Source organism: Oreochromis niloticus, linkage group LG15, assembly GCF_001858045.2.
Source record: "Oreochromis niloticus isolate F11D_XX linkage group LG15, O_niloticus_UMD_NMBU, whole genome shotgun sequence".
In the NCBI taxonomy this organism is placed as follows: domain Eukaryota; kingdom Metazoa; phylum Chordata; class Actinopteri; order Cichliformes; family Cichlidae; genus Oreochromis; species Oreochromis niloticus.
The window spans coordinates 32770204-32791148 of record NC_031980.2 but is presented as its reverse complement, the minus strand read 5'-3'; the positions used below and the strand labels follow the sequence as shown (position 1 = coordinate 32791148).

At 41.9% G+C, this 20945-nt stretch overlaps 2 protein-coding genes across 3 annotated transcripts; both read right to left on the bottom strand.

Annotated features, from left to right (window-relative positions):
• Positions 1 to 439: 439 nt before the first annotated feature.
• Positions 440 to 20859, bottom strand: tmem38a (transmembrane protein 38A). Its single transcript, XM_003449016.4, has 6 exons — positions 20353 to 20859; positions 3966 to 4122; positions 3498 to 3682; positions 2515 to 2602; positions 1758 to 1875; positions 440 to 1149 (listed from the first exon to the last, which is right to left on the bottom strand). The coding sequence occupies exons 1-6, from the start codon at positions 20474 to 20476 to the stop codon at positions 943 to 945; spliced, it is 879 nt and encodes a 292-aa protein (XP_003449064.1). The 5' UTR covers positions 20477 to 20859; the 3' UTR covers positions 440 to 942.
• On the bottom strand, positions 4508 to 7746 carry LOC106098508 (uncharacterized). Of its 2 annotated transcripts, XM_019346231.2 has the most exons (2): positions 7600 to 7720; positions 4508 to 7475 (listed from the first exon to the last, which is right to left on the bottom strand). In XM_019346231.2, exon 2 carries the CDS (start codon positions 7453 to 7455, stop codon positions 6355 to 6357), a length of 1101 nt encoding a protein of 366 aa, XP_019201776.1. In that variant the 5' UTR covers positions 7456 to 7475; positions 7600 to 7720; the 3' UTR covers positions 4508 to 6354. The 2 variants fall into 2 exon arrangements, with proteins under 2 accessions (XP_019201776.1, XP_025754802.1); XM_025899017.1 differs by having other exon boundaries at positions 4508 to 7746.
• Positions 20860 to 20945: the final 86 nt, after the last annotated feature.

The following is a 20945-nucleotide window of genomic DNA, read 5'->3' as shown; positions in this document are numbered from 1 at the left end:
CTCTGGGATCGATCCCAGTAACCCTATGACCAAAAGGACTGGTCCTTTGGTTTTCTTTTTTTCAGAGGGATCACCTGAACAACTAGGATGTCTCCAGGGTGATCTGGGTGTGTCCTTCCAAGCGGAGGACTGTGATAGACCCAGGATGATACAGCCGATGTCCTTGTGTAGGTGTTGTTCATGGATCAACATTGCATCTGACAAAGTTTATTTTGTCATAGCTTTACAACTTGGAAGAAAATCCTGCTGGTGTCCACTTAGGAAAAAAATACAAAAAGGGATTGGTTAGGGTTTGGGATTGGATTGTGATTGTGGTTAAGGTTAGGGTTACTGGGATACAGTTTGGGTTAGGGTTATGGTTTAGTGTGTGTTGTGATGGTGTCTCCAGACTGTCAAAGAGAACAGACAACATACGAATGGCACAGACACCACACAGACACCATGTTTCTCCTGATTTTATTGAAAGATATTAATTTGCTTTCAGTTCAGTGTAAAAATCATCCGTGTTCTTTCACATAATGCTTTATTCACATTAGAATTTCAGGTTAAGAGTCAAATTAATTAACATTTTCTGCTGCTTCCTTCATGAAAATAAGAATTGGTGAACTAAAAGAAAACCACTTGCTCCTGGTAACAACTACTGATGAGGAACGAAAGCTGTCCTAAGGGCATGCTGCAGCCCCTGACCGTGGATCGCCACACAGTGTTGCACAGATGCAGATGTTCACAGACACATAAATAAATAGTTTTCAAAGGTCCAGGTTGGGTGTGAAGCTTTGGCTGTGGTATTTACAGAGTCCTCGGGTGATGTCAAATGTCGAAAGCACCATGTTGCTCTAATAGAAAGGCTCTCACTTGGCAAAACATCAAACATCATCAAACTGCCCCTCGTCTTAGAAAGGAATGGGAAGTCCAATCGTTTCGGCAGTGCAGCACGGCGCTCTACTCAGCTTTCTTGACCTTCCTCTTGCGAGCACCTTCGCTCAGATCCTCCTTGGTCTTGAGAGGTGAAGATGGAGCACCTGCAGGAGGAGGATGATGGTGGTCCTCCTCACCACCAGCCAGAGGAGAGCTGAACAGCAGGTGGCAGATCCAGGACTCAATGAGAGCAAAGGGGGAGCCGTGAGAGTGCCGGGCGGTCATCACCACCTGAGAGGAGAGAACAGTCAGATCAAATTCTGTTCAGCTGTGTTCCCCCGGTGTTTCCACTCATCAGTAATCTGTGTTGTTTATTTAAACCTTCAGTTTGCTTCTGTTCTTTGTCGGGTTCTCCCTCTTGCTGTGTGTTCCTTCATTAGCGCCTAGTTAGCGAGTTATTTTGTTTCTTTAAGTTCAGTAATAAAGCAGCCTTAGAGTTTATCCCACATGTTTCAGAATTATTAAGTGGAAAGTTCCAACAGAAAAAACTAACCACATAATACGAAAAAATGGTAATTTTACATTTAATTTGTATTATTTTTGCTGGTTAAAAATGTATTGTGCAATTTATCCCACGGATGGTGTACAGGTTGAGTGTGTCAAATATGATACACTTGATGTTACAGGTAAAAGATCTCCTGTGATCAATAACACTTACATTCAGTGTATTTCACTTTAAAACCAACAGGTTAGTTGTGTATTTCCCATAAACCCTAATTTGTGAAGTACAAAACATGTTTCATCAGTCCAACGAAACAAAAGTGAGTGTTTTGACACAGTGCAGATGTGTTCACAGAGGTGGATGCTTCTCAGTTCAGCCACTGAATTGCTTATCGTACCTTGCTTGTGGCCATGAAGAGAGTGAAGATGAGGATAAGGGTGCTCTTGGACACTGGCAGCCAGTGGGCCTCCTGCATGGTGAAGAGGATGGCACCGTAGAGACTGGCTTTGGTTGGGCTGTAGAAAAAAAAAAAATGCTGGTAAAACGAACGCTGGCAGCAAAAACAGAGAGCAAAAAGGGCTGGAGTGGAGGCTGGAGCAAAACCTGCTATTTAATTTGAATTCATTTCTATTTTAATATTCACTTGTGTGGCAGAAGGCTTGATTAAAGCCATGAATTACCTCTGGAGACAACACAAACTTAATTAAACTTAAAGTTAATTTCATAATATTAAAAAATAAACTCTTATCTGACACTGTGTAAGTGGGTACTTCCTGCTGTTACGTTATTTCCAGAGGCGTCACCTCAGCAGATTGGAGCACGTTTTTGATTTGGCACAGATTTTATGTCCTGACTGCGTTTTCATCCAGGCTTGGGGAAGTCACTAGGACTACACTACCTTGTGACCCCTAAGTCTCAGTTTGTGTCTAAAGTGGGGGATATTTCACATGTAAAGCAAACAGGTTACCCACTCACCACGGAATCATGGTGTTTAGAGTGTCCTTTTTAGCTCCCACCACCGGAGGGCACCAGAAGTCAGAACATGTTTAGAGCGCCACATGAGTGACTTTAACAAACTCAGCATTATGCGCAGTTCAGCTTTAAGTTTTGTATTTAATGAGACACTGATCGTCATATTTTCCCCCTACACTTACAATGACATGTTGAGGATCTCGTTGGTCTCGGGTCTCCACACACCACGAAGCAGCTGCTCAAAATTAGACATGAGAGCCACTCCAGATCCTGTGAGGATAAAAATAGACAGGAGGATCAAAAAAAAAGTCTATGTTGAGAGTCACTACTCTTATCTGACTTCAGCTTCCTACGCCCATTTTCAACAAGGACGCCTGCAGGGCCTCCTTATTGTAACTGGGACAGGAGGCTTTCATGATAAAGTAGAAATGCGGTTTAACATTTTGCACAACCTCATCTATCAGGGTTTGCTCCTTTTTTAAATAGAAGCATGCCATTTTTTCTTTCTTTCTTTGGCAGGTTCATGTCTGGAAAAGAAGTTAGACCAGAATGAACCCACACCTAACATTTTATACGCAGCTTTTCTAGCTATTGGGCAGCTGTGATTGGATATTACAAAAACTACAAAAAAAGGAGCTGCTAGAACCTCTTCTTCAGACTGTGCACAGTTTATCTACTAAAATAGTTTCCCGACCCTTTTTAAACACATAATAAATCTCTGTTTCCACACAGGATCCCCAAGTTGGCTCAGAAAGCATGGCCCACATTACGGTTAACCACAAAACGTAACCCTAGCTATGATCCTGTTACACTGGACATTTACTCCTGAGTGAATTATTTATCACATTAGTGAAAACCACTTGAGCCTGGAGCTTTCAAGGCACAGTTGCCTTGGTGGTAATCCATCCACAGAGGCAAGTACAACTAATGCATGTTTAAATCATGCGACTGATGATCCGACAGCCACAGTAACAAAGACTGTAGATGCATCGAGTATGTGTATCTATGTATGTATGTGACACTAAATTAGTTCCAAGGAGTTGGCAATTGCCATGACTCTCTTACAAACTAGTTTGTTCCTCACAAGCATAATCGCCTTTCCATCTCGGTGAATACAGTGGTGATTTAGGGACTATACACGCACCAAAAGCCCTGTCACACCAACCTTTGACATATCCAACGATCACCATGATGAAGAAGCCGTGGTGGTAGGCGTGGTGGGCGTGGTGAACCCCTGCGGCGATCTTACGAGTGCGCACAACTTCCTTCAGGGCGACCAACACCAGCTTGATGGGCAAGAAACTCACACATTTGTAGAAGAGGTTCAGCGGGCAGTAAAAGATGAGGTACCTGCGATTGAGATCGACAACCTTTGTGAGTTTATACCTCAACAAATATAAAACATTACTTTTTTTATTCCTGTTACATATAAATCTCCTCCCTGTGAATAAAATAAATGGATAAATCCACTGTGTGCGTTTGGTTTCCTGACCACGCTGCAACTTTAACTCATTATCCTTGATGTCTAATGGAAGAGACAGATCTTTGTATCATAAATGTCATCTTGAAAATTAAATAAAAGCAGCGGGGGCCACACGAGTGATGAGTGAACTGGTTCTGGGGGTTTTCTCACCAGACAGCTGAGGCCAGCAGGATGTGGCTGTTGTGCTGGAAATAGTCGACGGGGCTGCTTCCAAGCATGATGTCTGCCAGGATGTAACTACCAAAGCAGTAGAGCATGGCGCAGAGCCAGGAGGCCACGGGACTCCTGCGAGAAACTTCCACCGAGCCTGCAACACAGAGGATGAGCTGTCAGAAGGGTGTTGTAGCGGTGGCACTCCGTCTCTATTTCACTCTTTTGTACCACCTTTAGGAGTCAGTCCGGCAACATGCATTTGAACACGAGCAAGTCCAGGTACTTTTCTTGCAAAAAAGATGTTTATTGAAACTTTGAATTTACATGGCAAGACTCGGTCAAAAAACTGTGTTGCTTCCAGCTTATCCGACTCCCCAACTACGTAATTACAGTGTGCAGGAAGCCCAAAATACTAAAAAGCGCATTAGAATGTCGCACTTCTATATTCTATACCTTTAACAAAACAGTATTTTGAAATTAACTAGAAATTATATTCTTAACAACAAACATGTATATTTCTCCTCTAATCATTTTACCAGTACCAATAAAATTAACCTTTAATTGGCTCTTACATCATCCGGCCCCTAATTGGTTAGGTGAGAGAACTAGACAATTATTAACTTACACATTAATCATTAAGAGCCAACCTAATTGTAATGTCCATGAACAAACATTCTTTCTCTTCATCGCTCGGATGAAGCCTCCTCCAGAAGACACAACTTGTTAACGGGTCTTTCCAGGATGTTGCTTTTAGTTTTTACTTTCAATCTTCGGACTGTTCCACTTGAGTCTGGCAACGTCTCAACCACTCTCCCCATGAGCCAGGAGTTGCGTGGAGAAGAACTGTCCACCAGCAGCACAAGATCTCCGACCATGAAGTTTCTTCTCGGTTTCAGCCACTTCTGGCGCTCTTGCAGAAGTGGAAGATATTCACGAGTCCATCTGGTCCAAAACAAATCTGCTAGATATTGAACCTGTCTCCATCTTCTTCTGGTGTATGCATCATTTTTGTTGAAGACACCTGGAGGCATGAGGGGCTGTGACTTAAGTAGCAACAGATGGCTCGGCGTTAAAGCTTCAACGTCATTTATGTCATCTGAGACGCTTGTGAGAGGTCTGCCATTAATGATGCTTTCAATCTCACACATTATCGTATGAAGACAATCTTCATTTGGCACTTGTTCCTTCAAGAGAGCGCTGAGAATTCGACGCACTGTTCGAATTTGTCTCTCCCAAACTCCACCTTGATGTGAAGCAGCCAGGCTGTTAAAAATCCACTTTATACCTTTTGGTTGTAGGATTCTTTCTATTTTGTCGTGATCCAGTCTTTGAATGGCTTCCCTCAACTCCCTTTCCGCTGCCACAAAGTTTGTGCCATTATCTGACCTCATGATGGTAACTTGACCTCTTCTGCAGATGAAACGTCAAATCGCATTGATACAGGAGTCTGTGTCAAGACTGTCTGCAACTTCAATATGTACAGCTCTGAGAGTGAGGCAGGTAAACATGACACCATATCTTTTGACAGTACCCCGGCCCCGCTTGACATCAAATGGGCCAAAGTAGTCGACACCAGTGTTTGTAAACGGAGGTTTGTCTGGTAGAAGACGGTCTTCAGGTAAGTCTGCCATCTTCTGCTCACCAATCCTTCCAGAAATCCTACGGCAAGTTTGACATTTGTTGATTATCTTTCTAATTGCCGAATTGGCTTGAGGAATCCAATATCTGCATCGCAGTTGCGCCAGCACATAATTGCGACCGCAGTGACCAGTTCGTTGATGGATGTCTCTCAAAATGATTTCAGAGATTTTGCTGTGTTTAGAAAGAATTGCTGGTTGTTTAGCATTTTCTGGCAAGCCTGATTTATTGAGTCTGCCACCAACTCTCAGCATCCCATCTCGAAGAACTGGGTCTAATTTGAACAGCTGAGCTGTCCTCCCTTCTGTAGGATTTTGATCTCCTCTCCATGATGTTGTTTCTGGCTGAAGCGAACAATTTCCGATTCGGCAGCCTCAAGATCCTCCAAAGCAAGCGCTTTCTTTCCCATTGCAGATTTAAATGTCTCCATGTGCACTTGCAACTTTAACTTTCGCTTTTCAGGATCATTTTTATTTTTCTGGACTATGTTTGAGTAATGTTTTCTTGCTTCTTTTAACATCCACAGCACCTTCCTTAGCTTCATTATCCAGGCCACTGCTCTTTTCAGTTTATTCCAGTCTGAATAGTAGTCAATCACATGTTTCATTGGTTCCATGCCTTCCTCAACTTTCAGTATATTAACCGTTGCTGAAGTCTTGACTTCTGGATCATTTTGAAGGTTTTCCTTCTTTCTCACTGGCTGTTCTGGCCATTCGTTTTCATCTAGAAGATAGTTCGGCCCGTGAATTCATGAACCTCCTTCCAGCAGATCTTTTGCCTTTAAGCCTCTGCTTGCTTGATCCGCAGGATTTTCTGTCGATGTCACATACTTCCATTGCGATGGCTTGGTTGCTTCTCGAATCAGTGAAACTCTATTTGCAACGAAAGTTTTGAAGCGAGATGTTTCGCTATCAATGTATCTAAGCACAGTTGTGCTGTCCATCCAGAAGACTGATTGTTGCAGAGGAACTTGAAGTTCTTGTCGCAGTAATCTGTCCATCCTCACTGAAATCACTGCTGCAGTCAGCTCAAGCCTAGGAATTGTGACTTGCTTGAGCGGAGAAACTCTTGATTTCCCAATGAGAAAGGCACAATGTCTTTTGCCTCGTCTATTTTCCATCAACAGGTAAGAGACAGTTCCATATGCGTAATCTGAAGCATCGGAAAAATGGTGCAACTGCGCAACAACGGTGCATCCGAAACCTGTAGGCTTTAGGCATCTACTCACATGGAAGTTGGAGAGGAGTACAACGTCTTCTTTCCATTTTTTCCAAATTTTTGCATGCTTTTCATTGATCTCCTTGTCCCAACCATGCTGCTCTTTACAGAGATCTTTCAACAAAAGTTTTGCAGGCAAGATGACTGGTGCTAGAAAGCCAAGAGGGTCATAAATTGAATTAATGACTGACAAAATGCCTCTTCTGGTCATTGGCTTGTCTTGCAACCTTATAGTGTAAGTGAAGGTATCTGCTTCTGTGTTCCACTGTACACCTAGAGTTCTCTCAACTGGCAAAGTGTCATGCCTAAGATCCAGATCTTTCACCTCGTTGGCTCTGTGTTCTTCAGGAATTGACATCAACACTTTTCTACTGTTACTTGTCCATTTTGTTAATGTAAACCCTCCACTGGTACACAGAGCACGAAGATCACTGACTAATTTCACTGCAGCCTCTTCTGTAGCTACACTTTTCAGACAGTCATCAACGTAGAAGTTGCACAGGACTGTCTGAACAGCTTCTGGAGATGCTTCTTCCTTGTGATCTTCTGCCGTTCTTCTTAGCGCATATGAGGCGACGCTTGGTGAGGAAGTAGCTCCGAAGAGGTGCACCATCATCCTATATTCCTTCATGGGCTCATCCAGCTTGCCATCTGGCCACCAGAGAAAACGAAGAAGATCAGCATCCCTTTCTGGTACATTGACTTGGTAAAACATTGATTCAATGTCTGCCATCAGCGCTACTGAATCTTCACGGAATCTTAAAAGAACACCCACCAGCGTGTTAGTCAGATCCGGTCCCTGCGGTAACTCCTTGTTTAGAGACATATCCTGGTATGTATGGAGGACCACAAGAGCCACGCGCATCGAAATAAAAAATTCTGTGCTTAATTAATGAATTGTAGAATAAAATCTGCATTTGTAAATTCATTTTTGAATTCCAATTTAATAAACTGATTTTTAAAATGCTTTTTAAGTCTTCATTTCAAAAAACATTTTCGAATTGCACTTTAATAAACTTCATTTCAAAATCCTTTTTCGAATTGCACTTTAATAAACTGCATTTCAAAATCCTTTTTCGAATTGCACTTTAATAAACTTCATTTCAAAATCCTTTTTCAAATTGCACTTTAATAAACTGCATTTCAAAATCCATTTCCCTTTCCTGTTCGCTCAGGGATTAACATGTGGATTAGCAGTTGGATTAGCAGTTGGATTAACAACTTCATTTTAAAAATCCTGCTGCTATTCAAATTAGCCACACCATGGGATGTAAGGAGCTCTCTGATTGGTTGGTCAGACACAGGCTGTCTGCCAGCCTGGATTTTTCTAGCTCATAGCTTTGCCCTGCTAAGAAGCGTGTGTGCTTGTACAAAGGCCGTTCAGCCTCGGGATTTACACTCGGCTCGACACGGATATGTGAAGAATGAAGGGACCCTGCAGCGAAACGGAGAGCCCAACCTCTGACTGAGTGCCTGTTTACGCAGTCTGACCACCTGTTGAAGGTAACGTGCTAACGTGGCTAACGCTAGCATCACCGCACGTAGCCCCGTTATTTTAAGGTCATCTTAGCTTATGAAAATTTTACGTCACAGCTGTACGAGCTAGCTACGTGTTTTGTAAGCTGCTGTGCTCTTCACAAATAAAGCTGGAAGCAGCTCAGACTGTTAGAACCAGCACTGAGGCCTGTTACATTTATACAGTGTTAGAGCAATGGCTGCAACCTACAGCCTTTAAACTAGCGATTAAAATGCTGACAGTAAGCTCGTCAGTCCAGATGTTATCACATTACTTTATGATACTTAGAGTTAAAACAACTGAGACAGGCTGATTAAAATAACAGCTGTCAGTTCTCTCATTCCTTATATCAAGACTGGAGATTGCACTACTGATTTCAGTTCATTTAATATGTGAGTGCACAGATTCATTCTCAGCTGGACATAAATGATGATCAAAGGTTGTATATATGATGAATTCATCAAATCCCAGCCTCTAACACAGTGTACTGAATCTTAGCTTTGAATGTCCAGTATATTCTAATCAGTGCAATTTCAGCATTCACTGAACCTACAGTATCTACACCTGTGTGGCAAATGTGTGGTAAAGACACAGATAATGAAATTTAATTATTAATACAATATACATCATGAGAAATGAAAGCTGAAATTGATTCAGTTTAGTACTTTTCTCTGTATGCTCTGTGATTATAAAGGCCTTAAATTCTGTGATATATACTGTAAATGATTTTCACAGAAGTCTTAAAGTATTTAAATCACTGCTGATAGTCTGGTTGTTTATATTTTCACGTTTTTGTGTCTGTAAGGCTGTTTGATGACGATTTGGACTCCTCTGGGAGATGAGGACACACCCACATCTGTTCCATACTGCAGCCATTGATGGTGTTACAGCTCTGAGTCAGCTTCGGGCCATCAGACACACACACTGCTTAATCAGCATCCACACAACTAGAAAGCGAAAATTTCGGAAGAAATTTTAAGTGTGCCTATGCTGCTGCTAATCAGTGTAGTTTGCCATTCATACGGCTGCTTAGGGCAAAACTCAGAAGAGCAGCCATTCTCCACCATGAACTATGGTAAAAACAAACACCGCTCACGCTTCACAGATAACAGCTTACAGTTTTGTGTAAAGATGAAGTTACTTCGTACAGCGCCGATTTGCAGACGCTGTGCACACAGGTTCATGAGCAGAAGTCCCATTGTACCACGGCAGACCCGACAATGTTTGCATGAACACGCTTTGAAGCATTACGTTATGGACCACTTTTCACACATGGTTGGTTTACCCAAACAGCCGGCTGTAGCTTTTCAACTCACAGCCCGACACACACCCAAAAAACAGCCGAGAGAGCACAGACTACGCCTGAGAGGCGTGATTGCAGATGCCGCTCAGGTGGGTCCACCTCTCCTGCAGCGGCACTGCAGACCACGCCCCGCCACACACATCAAACACGTAAAATAAATATTTATGCACTTTCGCATTCACTTTTTGTTTTTTGTTATTTTTACACAGTGTTCTGAATGATGAACAATGGTCTACAGCCAATCTTGTGTATTATTATACAAACTTTGGTTGTAAGATTCAGATAACTATTTAATAAAAGCTAAATATTTTATATGAGAGTAAGAAAGAAAAGTATATCTTTGTGTCCACCTTTCTCTGTTAATGCCCTACCTGGCCCCCTGGCAAAAGCTTTGCTAGATCCGCCCCTGCACAGTTACCAGCTGTCAGCTACACAAAAAAAGGAGCTTGGTGTATATTTATCTCTCAGAAACAGTTCATAACTTCCTTTCAACTCATTCATGTCACCTAAAGGGTAAACCTGTTTCTCCATCACCAGTTCAGCTCTGATGATTCAGTAAGGACATCTCCTGGTTTGGACCAGCCCTTTTTTCAGCTGTGGCTCCAGCAAACATCAGCTGATACTAGAAATTAAAATCAAATAAATTCTAACAACAGCTGATCAAGCTTAAATGTTACGATGGCCGTGACATCCTTCCGGTCTATGCGCCTTTTTTTTATTTGTTTACTATGCGCGTTTTTATTTGTTTACTTATGTTTTGCTCTTTTTTTACATCCCAAAATCCTCTAGTTTTATTGTCTACGACAGCAGATCACTTCTAAACGTTGGTGATAAGGCTGCGCATGTAATCTTGGACACTTTGAAACCCGACCCAGCCTGATCGGCTGTCCGACCATTGTTGTCTCCACGGTGTGGGCGCGGGCGCGCAGCGCGGGCCAGGCCGCTACTCGACAAGGGCGCATAACAGAGAAGCGCCCCGGGGGAAAGCGTAAGGAACTTTTTTGATACATTTCACTGCGTGTTGTAGTTGTGTAACTATGCATGTGACAAAAAAAGAATCTTGAATCTTACTATTCACATGTGCTATGTCGTGCCAAATTAGACTGCACAGATTTCCGCTGGTTTGGGATGCGCGAAGTAGTGTCTTTGTTTCGCGAGAAGCAAAAAGAGTGAAAATTAGTATCGTTACATTCAGTTTGAGGGCTACGACAAAAAATTATATATTTGTTTTCACGTGGTATCGGACGTGTTGTGCTGGGGACACTGACACCAAGACCCAAACCCCATCTACTGGCAGCGGGCAATGGTGCTGCTGGTGGCGGCTGCTGGAGCTGTTCGCAACGCCCCCGGGACACAACATTCTCCAATTCCCAGTAACATAAATGTTCATGTTCATCGTTCTAAAATAAATGTTTTTCTGGTTCAAAGTGATCTTGTATTGTTATTTAGACATTTTTTTTATTTTATTTTAGAACAAAACAAGGTAATAAGCATTTGGTGTTTGCAAAAAATGATAAACCTGATATGGCACTATATGACATTTAGTGTACTTCTGCAAAAAAATAGTATTTGATCAGAATGAATGTTGGTGCCAATGTTTGGACCATCTAAAGGCCTAATTATAATAACAATCAAATATTACTTCAAATGTTTTTTATGGAAAATATTTAAGTTTTTAGTTTTTTTTCCTGTCAAAAAAACAGGGCGCTCATGTACCTAAACTGGGATTTAAAGGGTTAAAACAATGAAAATATAATTAAAACTTGATATGAATATTTTAAGCAGAAGTAGTTTTAAAAGACTGACTCATTTAAAGTGGAAAAAAATATTAATATATAACATTTTTAGAGCACTTTTTGGGGCGGGACCATTTTTGGTCCCAAGGATCACGAAAGGATGGATTTTTTAAATTGTGCTCCTGCACAAAAAATAATAATGGATCAAAATGAATGTTGGTGCCAATCTTTGGACCATCTAAAGGCCTAATTATAATAACAATCAAATATTACTTCAAATGTTTTTTATGGAAAATATTTAAGTTTTTAGTTTTTTTTCTGTCAAAAAAACAGGGCGCTCATGTACCTAAACTGGGATTTAAAGGGTTAAAACAATGAAAATATAATTAAAACTTGATATGAATATTTTAAGCAGAAGTAGTTTTAAAAGACTGACTCATTTAAAGTGGAAAAAAATATTAATATATAACATTTTTAGAGCACTTTTTGGGGCTGGACCATTTTTGGTCCCAAGGATCACGAAAGGATGGATTTTTTAAATTGTGCTCCTGCACAAAAAATAATGGATCAAAATGAATGTTGGTGCCAATGTTTGGACCATCTAAAGGCCTAATTATAATAACAATCAAATATTACTTCAAATGTTTTTTATGGAAAATATTTAAGTTTTTAGTTTTTTTCTGTCAAAAAAACAGGGCGCTCATGTACCCAAACTGGGATTTAAAGGGTTAAAACAATGAAAATATAATTAAAACTTGATATGAATATTTTAAGCAGAAGTAGTTTTAAAAGACTGACTCATTTAAAATGGAAAAAAATATTAATATATAACATTTTTAGAGCACTTTTTGGGGCTGGACCATTTTTGGTCCCAAGGATCACGAAAGGATGGATTTTTTAAATTGTGCTCCTGCACAAAAAATAATGGATCAAAATGAATGTTGGTGCCAATCTTTGGACCATACAATCAAATATTACTTCAAATGTTTTTTATGGAAAATATTTAAGTTTTTAGTTTTTTTCTGTCAAAAAAACAGGGCACTCATGTACCCAAACTGGGATTTAAAGGGTTAAAACAATGAAAATATAATTAAAACTTGTGGGACGATTCCGTTTGTACAGCAACTCTACGAACTAACCCTTATGAATAAAATAAAGTTCAACGTCAGTAACTTAGCGCGCACACAGCTGTATAGAAACTCCCATCGTGCTAGCTAGTACGCAGTACGATTGTAAAAGGTCAGCACAACGAAAATAAACTACACCTAAACTCGGTTTATATCTGACCCAAACAGAGTGCAGTTCATAACTTCTTACCTGAAATTCAGTTCACCTCACGCTCCTGCCTTCGGTTTCCCTGATCCACGATTGAGCTCCGCGTTAGCCACCACCGGTCAATCAGCGGTCGCCTCTCCGCTTCGTATGTCTCTTTCACCGCATGTCCTTTCTGTCACGCACCGGTGGATAGCTGCCCTCTGTTGTAGCTCCGCGCTAGCCACCACCAAACAACTCAGTAATTTTTTCCACATCGACCAGCATCATTGGCCCATATAAACGAAAAATAAGTCCAGCTAAAACACAGACTCTTGGCGAGCGATCGGGTGATGAAACGAGAGTCGGCCAAGCCCGGGTGCTTTTTCACGAAGGGTCGCTAGCTAGCTAGCCGGCTATCAGCAACACGTAAGAGAACTGTTGCTAATATGGGATGTCTTGATAAAAGGAGCAGATAGTTGAAGTTTACACACCTACATTCTCGCCTGAAAATATCTTAAAAGTTTATTTTGTGACCTAGAAACACGAATAAAAGACATATAAAACGAAGTGGTGTCCGCCATTGTTTACTCTGTAGAGGCGTGCTATGAATTGTGGGATATGGAGTTTTCCACCAAGCATACACGCTTTAGGCCGTACTACTCCCGGTATACCACTAGAGAGAGCCAACACACCACAAATGAAGTCTGTTTCTATGGTGCCAAAAGGAGAATCTTTCTCAGGAGCCTAGAAATTGGCCTAAATTTGCACTAAAATCTAAATATTTCAAAAACTATAAAAGTCATGAACACCAAAAGTCATACCATAGTAGTTCAGATCCAGCCGCACAAAATGATCTAGTGTGCCTCTTGGCATAGGCACACTTAATAAAGAATAAAGAGAAACAGGAACTCAATAGTGTGGATGCCTTAAAGCATCCACACAATGAACTGAAATCAGTAGTGCGATCTCCAGTCTTGATATAAGGAATGAGAGAACTGACAGCTGTTATTTTAATCAGCCTGTCTCAGTTGTTTTAACTCTAAGTATCATAAAGTAATGTGATAACATCTGGACTGACGAGTTTACTGTCAGCATTTTAATCGCTAGTTTAAAGGCTGTAGGTTGCAGCCATTGCTCTAACACTATATAAATGTAACAGGCCTCAGTGCTGGTTCTAACAGTCTGAGCTGCTTCCAGCTTTATTTGTGAAGAGCACAGCAGCTTACAAAACACGTAGCTAGCTCGTACAGCTGCGACGTAAAATTTTCATAAGCTAAGATGACCTTAAAATAACGGGGCTACGTGCGGTGATGCTAGCGTTAGCCACGTTAGCACGTTACCTTCAACAGGTGGTCAGACTGCGTAAACAGGCACTCAGTCAGAGGTTGGGCTCTCCGTTTCGCTGCAGGGTCCCTTCATTCTTCACATATCCGTGTCGAGCCGAGTGTAAATCCCGAGGCTGAATGGCCTTTGTACAAGCACACGCTTCTTAGCAGGGCAAAGCTATGAGCTAGAAAAATCCAGGCTGGCAGACAGCCTGTGTCTGACCAACCAATCAGAGAGCTCCTTACATCCCACAGTGTGGCTAATTTGAATAGCAGCAGGATTTTTAAAATGAAGTTGTTAATCAAACTGCTAATCCACATGTTAATCCCTGAGCGAACAGGAAAGGGAAATGGATTTTGAAATGCAGTTTATTAAAGTGCAATTTGAAAAAGGTTTTTGAAATGCAGTTTATTAAAGTGGAATTCGAAAATGTTTTTTGAAATGAAGACTTAAAAAGCATTTTAAAAATCAGTTTATTAAATTAGAATTCAAAAATGAATTTACAAATGCAGATTTTATTCTACAATTCATTAATTAAGCACAGAATTTTTTATTTTGATGCGCGTGGCTCTTGTGGTCCTCCATAGATATGAAGCCGTACAGTCGAACACGACTTGCAACTTGCTCTTCTTCGGGTGATACACCCCATGGTGTGGTATATAGAACACTCTGTTATCGTCACGGCTCAACTGGTGGTCTGGCACTGGAACTGCATAGCCCTTGGTGATGAGGTTTTCCATGAAGCACTTATAATCTTCAAAAAACTGAGGATTCTTCTTAAACTTCCTGAGCAAACATGCTATTCGCTGCTCCGCAACACAACGGTTGTTTGGCATTTGAAGATTCTCATTCTTAAGTGGCAATCCAATGTTATAGTGTCCATTTTCGAAGGTCGTTGTCTTTTCTACTGCTCGTAGAAACTGTTTGTCCTCTTGTGACATTTCCTCTTTGTCATCATAATTACGTTCTGAAAAATCTATGTTATACTGTTGGACCAGTAGCTTCTCAACTTCCACTAAGGAGATTCGGCTTACTGAGAAATGTGGTTCTTTGTTTTCTGAGTCATTTAGTTCTTTTCTTATGGGTCCATTCACAACCCAACCAATGGTGGTCTTCACTGCATAAGGACCTCCATTTTGTCCATTAATGACACGCCATGGCTCCATTGCTTTTGCACAGTTGGCTCCTATAAGCAGGTCTACATTAGCCTCTATGTGCTCGGCGATCTTGTCCAAGTCCACGTCGCTGGCCAGCTCCAGCTCCCTGAGGTTAATCTTGAGCAGCTCCACTTGCCCCTTAGTTGAAGGAAGAGGAATGTAGATCCGCTTCTCCAGGCGCCTCCTCAGAGCCTCGTCAATGTCCCATGGAAAGTTGGTTGCAGCCAGGACCATTACCATCTTTGATGGGTCGTCGTTCTCTGATGCTCCACCAACAGCATCCATTTGCACAAGTAGCTCTGCCTTTACTCTCCTGCTAGCTTCATGTTCCTCTGAGGTTCCTCTGCGGCTGAACATTGAGTCAATTTCATCAATGAAGATCGTGGTGGGAGCATAAAAACGTGCCATTTCAAAGAGAAGGCGAACTAGTTTCTCAGACTCTCCTCTGTACTTAGAGGTCAGAGTTGATGAGGAAACATTGAAGAACGTGGTTCTACATTCGGTAGCGACTGCTTTAGCCAGAAGTGTTTTCCCCGTGCCAGGAGGTCCCACCATAAGCACACCCTTCCAGGGTCGTCTAATTCCTTTAAAAAACGCTGGCATCCACGTCGGCAACACAACTGCTTCTTTCAGCAGTTTTTTTGCATCTTCCAAGTCTGTGATGTCATCCCATTTAATATTTGGATTTTGAGATATAATATCCCTCTCCAGAGCTTCCATGAGGTCTTTATCATATCCTGCCCCATCAAACCTCTTTGCTTCTTTCTCCTGGACATCTGATTTATTCTTATCATCCTTTGCTTTGCCAGCAGCCTCCTTTGGTTCCTTCTTTTCTTTGCCCTTGGAAGGTCTGCCTCTGTCGCCGTTGGCCCCTCGGGGCAGGTGTCTCTGCTGGGCCTTCACAGCCATGCTCAGGCGGTTGTTTGCAGGTTTGCTGTCTTTATCGGGGTTGGTAGGACGTCTGACAGGACAGGGAGAGTGTCTGGCTCTTGTTTAGCACGAGTGGAGGAAACTCTAGATGTTGTAGATGCTCGGCTGACTTGAGACCCACACGAGCTATGAACTGCATCCTTTCTAGCTCCAACCTGTGAGGCGCTGTCATCTGGGTTCACAGCTTCCTCCAAGTCATCTGTAACGTGCTCCTGCTGCTCAGCTTCATTTGGAATCATATGCTTATGATCCTCTGCTATCCATTTCTTTGTTGTTTTCATAAACTCTCTTATTGATGCCATTTTGGATCTTCCAAGTCTGCGATGTCATCCCATTTAATATTTGGATTTTGAGATATAATATCCCTCTCCAGTGCTTCCACGAGGTCTTTATCATATCCTGCCCCATCAAACCTCTTTGCTTCTTTCTCCTGGACATCTGATTTATTCTTATCATCCTTTGCTTTGCCAGCAGTCTCCTTTGGTTCCTTCTTTTCTTTGCCCTTGGAAGGTCTGCCTCTGTCGCCGTTGGCCCCTCGGGGAAAGGTGCCTCTGCTGGGCCTTCACAGCCACGCTCAGGCGGTTGACTGCATCAAATCCTGTTTTACAACATGCAGTCCCACAGGCAGAGAGAGAAAAAAGAGAGCGGGGTTGACGACGGCACGAAGTTAAGTTTCACTTTCGTTTTCCACCAAACTTAATGAGCCTCCGAAAGACGTCTTTTTCCTCTTACGGCACGAAGTAATAAGAGAGTTTGTTACCTTCTTCTAAAGAATAATCCAAAGAATTATCCTGTTCTGTGCCAGCATCCCTAAGCAGCGCCTTTTTTCTTACATTCCGCTAGGCTGCGCTCTTCCTTTCCCAGCGCAGTGCAGCCGATCCCCCACATATCGGTGAAGCGAGTTTTTTGACTTATGTAGCGGCGGCACTCCTTCTCTATTTCACTCTTCTGTACCACCTTTAGGAGTCAGTCCGGCAACATGCATTTGAACGCGAGCAAGTCCAGGCTCTTTTCTTGCAAAAAAGATGTTTATTGAAACTTTGAATTTACATGGCAAGACTCGGTCAAAAAACTGTGTTGCTTCCAGTTTATCCGACTCCCCAACTACGTAATTACAGTGTGCCGGAAGCCCAAAATACTAAAAAGCGCATTAGAATGTCGCACTTCTATATTCTATACCTTTAACAAAACAGTATTTTGAAATTAACTAGAAATTATATTCTTAACAACAAACATGTATATTTCTCCTCTAATCATTTTACCAGTACCAATAAAATTAACCTTTAATTGGCTCTTACAGGTGTGAAGATCAAAACATCACAGCAGCTGGTCAATAGGTGCTCTCAGTGTGCGCATGAAGCTGATGATGATGATGATGTGTTCTGGGCTTTTATTAAAGACTCAGATGCTGCTCATTCTTCTGTTTTCTCCAAGATTATACAAACAGAAAAACTTAACAAAATCCTCCAAAAACTTAAGCAACTCAGCAACTAAAGTAACTATAAGATCAGTCAGGTGATTTATCTACAAACAGTGTGGATATTTGATTGGAAGTCAATAGTTTTCTTTAGAGAACCACCTAGTGGTGGTTTTTTATTTGTTTGTAAATGTAATAAAATGATGTTGATCGATCGGTTGATTGATCGATCGAATGCTTTGCAAAAAGTCCTTGACAATAAAACTTGTTATAATTGTCTAGTGAGAAAAACGTGGAGGCTGTCTTGCACCACCCCCTGCTCCTCTAAAACACTCAAAGAGTTTTTACCCTCAGTCAGCGTGAAACAATAACTTTGAGTAAAATACCACTGAAATGTATAAAATCAAAGGTTTATTTATTCAAATAAAGGAAAATGTGCTTAGTATAAACTGAATGCCTACCAGTCAAATAAATGTCATGTGAGCAGATTCCTGATTCCTTATGTAAAATGTGCATATAATTAAATTAATTAAAGTCAGCACTTTTGGCAGAATGTTAACTTATTAACTATATTAATCTTTGATGATTTCCGCCAGCTCCTGCAGACCTAACTGTTACCAGTAGCCTGCAAATGCTAATATCAGTGGATCCCGTGTGTGCTGTATCTTTGTGCACACCCAGTTTATCATTCCAGGTCACGCCCTGATAGTACACATCTTTATCATCGGTCAATGTTGACTCAGGATGACTACAGTCACTTATGAGTTGACAAATGGCTGCTTTGCTTAAGGATACACACTAGAGTGGCTCTTTGTAATATACCAGACGAATATATCTTAAAAGATGCTACAAAGAAAGCCTGTATGACAAACAGTCATGTTGTGGACTCACAAGTTGTATCCATGTGAGTGGCAGCAAGGCAGGCGCCAATTAAACTTTAAAACTCTGCGAGCCGACACCGTCATAAGTTTTCCACATTTTCTAAATCAGTGTCCAGTGTTCAGTACGCAGCAGCTAAAAATGTTTCTGCTTCATGTTGTGCTACAGCTGATGAAGCTGGTAAAGCAACAGGACAAAAGCTAAACTAGGTGCCCAATTGATTTCAAAGAAGAAAAGGAAGTTAGACATGGCGTGCACGCAGGAGGTGCAACAAGAAAACAGATACAGTTATAACTAAGAAATACAAAAGTGGAAAAATTGCAAATGTGTGACCACACAAAAGGTTACATGTATCCAGTTTTGAGACTGTACGCACATTTCGTGCGGGACAGAGCCTCGCCGGCATTACAGCATTGTTACAGTAAGTCGAGATGTGAGTGCAAATCTTGACCAACAGGTGGGTGGGGGTGTAGCGGTTCAACCGGTCCTCAATTTGAAGGCAACCTGATCCTGAGAAATACTGCCCTATAAATACATCCTGCTCACTGGCCTCTCCTGCATGCAACTTTGACAGGCCATTCGTGACCTTTGACCCTACACTTCTCTCTCCTTTCTCCTGTCACATAAACCGAAAAAAGAAAACAGCTCAAAGTTCTGGTGCGATTTTAGGCTCTCTGCTCAGACGTGTGCAGGATAATTGTGGCTGCAATGTGATATTGTGGGAGCCACAGCAGGACTCATTTGACTGTGAAATTGCATGCATGAAAATAAGGCAAGCTTTACAGTTGAAGTCAGCCTAATTCGTGCTGGCTGGTACTTTCTAACTTTAAAACGCACACAAACTGCAGTCCCTCTGTTTTGGCTGCCTTTTACGTTTTTGCAGTATGTTTCTTTACTCCACACATTGCAGTCTTTTGGCCAGTACATCTCAACCCTGTGCCAGCTGGGAGATTCCCTGATCTAGTTCATACAGCATACATATAAAACTTTGGTCCCTCAACAACAGACTTTTAACAACATGCTGACTTCACTAAACTCGTTAAAAGCATTTATATCGATGAACTTTATCCAAGTAGTTGGTCTAAAACAGGCTTCCAAGTGGCCTACAGCTGTGCTTATGTGACAAGTGACTCCTCCAGCTGAGAAAAATGTGAGAGATGAGGCATTTGTTCTGATCATGCTGTGCAAACAGTTTTAAATGGGCTTGATGGGCATGGCGGGCTTCTTATTATGAGGGTGAGATGCATTCTGTGCTCCTTTCATCAAGGCTGAAACCTAAAGTGCCAACAAGACCAAGCCATCATATCAATATCACAGTACGTGTTTTACTCTGTGGAGAGGCAAATGTGTTATTTCAAAGAATACACACACACATTCCCAGGGACAAGTGAAGCACAAGTGTGCAGCAAAGGTGGCGGGGGAGTTGGCTCTGGAGGTCCCAATGACCTGCTATTTCAGGCCCTTCTATTTATTGCTTAAGTCACTGGTATGCACAGGCCTCAGGTTTCAACCTCCTCGGGCTCTGTTACTCAAAGGAGTTAAATCTTAATGGAAAAAAATGGGCTTTAACCAAAGCTGGGGGGTTTATCTACTCCAGTGATTTCCTAAAGGAGGTCAGGCTGCTGCAGCAACGCACATTCCCTCACATAAAGCAAAGCAGAGCTGCAGAGCTGCTGCTGCTGGAGTTTATGTAACAGGTCATTCTTTATAAGGACTATACAGATAACTGCAAGAGAAAGTCCTTGTAAGGGTATTTAGGCAAAGTATGAGCTAAATGTAATACAAATAAAGCCTTCAGTTCACAATGAAATTACACATCATGCAAGTCATGGACTTTCTCGCCTCATTCATTACTTCCTGGTTAAATTCCAGTCACAGGTGTATAAAACGTGCTATTCTGGATATATTTTACTTAACAGCCTGTGGACTGTTGCACAAACAGCACGCAGACTTATATTCTAACATATTTATGACATGAATAATAAGCAGAAAAGTGTCAAGCACACTCACCTGGCTCATATTTGAGGTAGAGGATGGACACGATGTAGTAAGCGAGATCAAACACTGGAAACATTCCCATTTTGGAGAAAGCTTGGGCAATATCGCCCAAATTAAGAACTGTCAGCACGTCCATGTTGCCGGTCTGAGCTGCGTTTCTGTTTTATTCCGACTGCGCAGTCTGGATCGGAAGACCCCCCAAAAGCCGGTCCGCCGACTGTCCGCCACAGCAAGCCCCCCCTGGTCTCGACTGTGAAAGCCTGTGACACTCAAGCCCTCCTATTAATACCACTCATCTCCACGGCCTCTGCATCATCATCATCATCATCTGCGCTCAGTGCCAGCTGCTCCGCTTTTTCAGGCGACCTTTCAGCCGCTTCAGCTGAAAAACAAAAGGCTCGCTCTGCTGTCTACATCGAGATCGTCGCTCAGCCGAGCCATAAGACGCTGCTTGGGGTTTACTGCAGCTCAGAGACACAGCAAGGGAAAAAATAAATATATAAAAATAAAGCGTCAAGGCTTCATAGCAACAAATATTTATTCACTCGTTCATGAAAACACCCACAATCCTGATCTGATCCTGGAGCCGTTCTGACTCACAGCCA

Bases quoted from the DNA above. Each gene is read 5' to 3' on its own strand.
- tmem38a (XM_003449016.4), bottom strand. From the start codon at position 20,476: ATGGACGTGCTGACAGTTCTTAATTTGGGCGATATTGCCCAAGCTTTC. The intron at 3,683-3,965 runs GTGAGAAAACCC...TCTCAATCGCAG, and splicing joins CTGCTGGCCTCAGCTGTCTG to GTACCTCATCTTTTACTGCC. The intron at 1,150-1,757 runs GTACGATAAGCA...CTCTCCTCTCAG, and splicing joins TCTTCATGGCCACAAGCAAG to GTGGTGATGACCGCCCGGCA.
- LOC106098508 (XM_025899017.1), bottom strand. From the start codon at position 7,689: ATGCGCGTGGCTCTTGTGGTCCTCCATACATACCAGGATATGTCTCTA.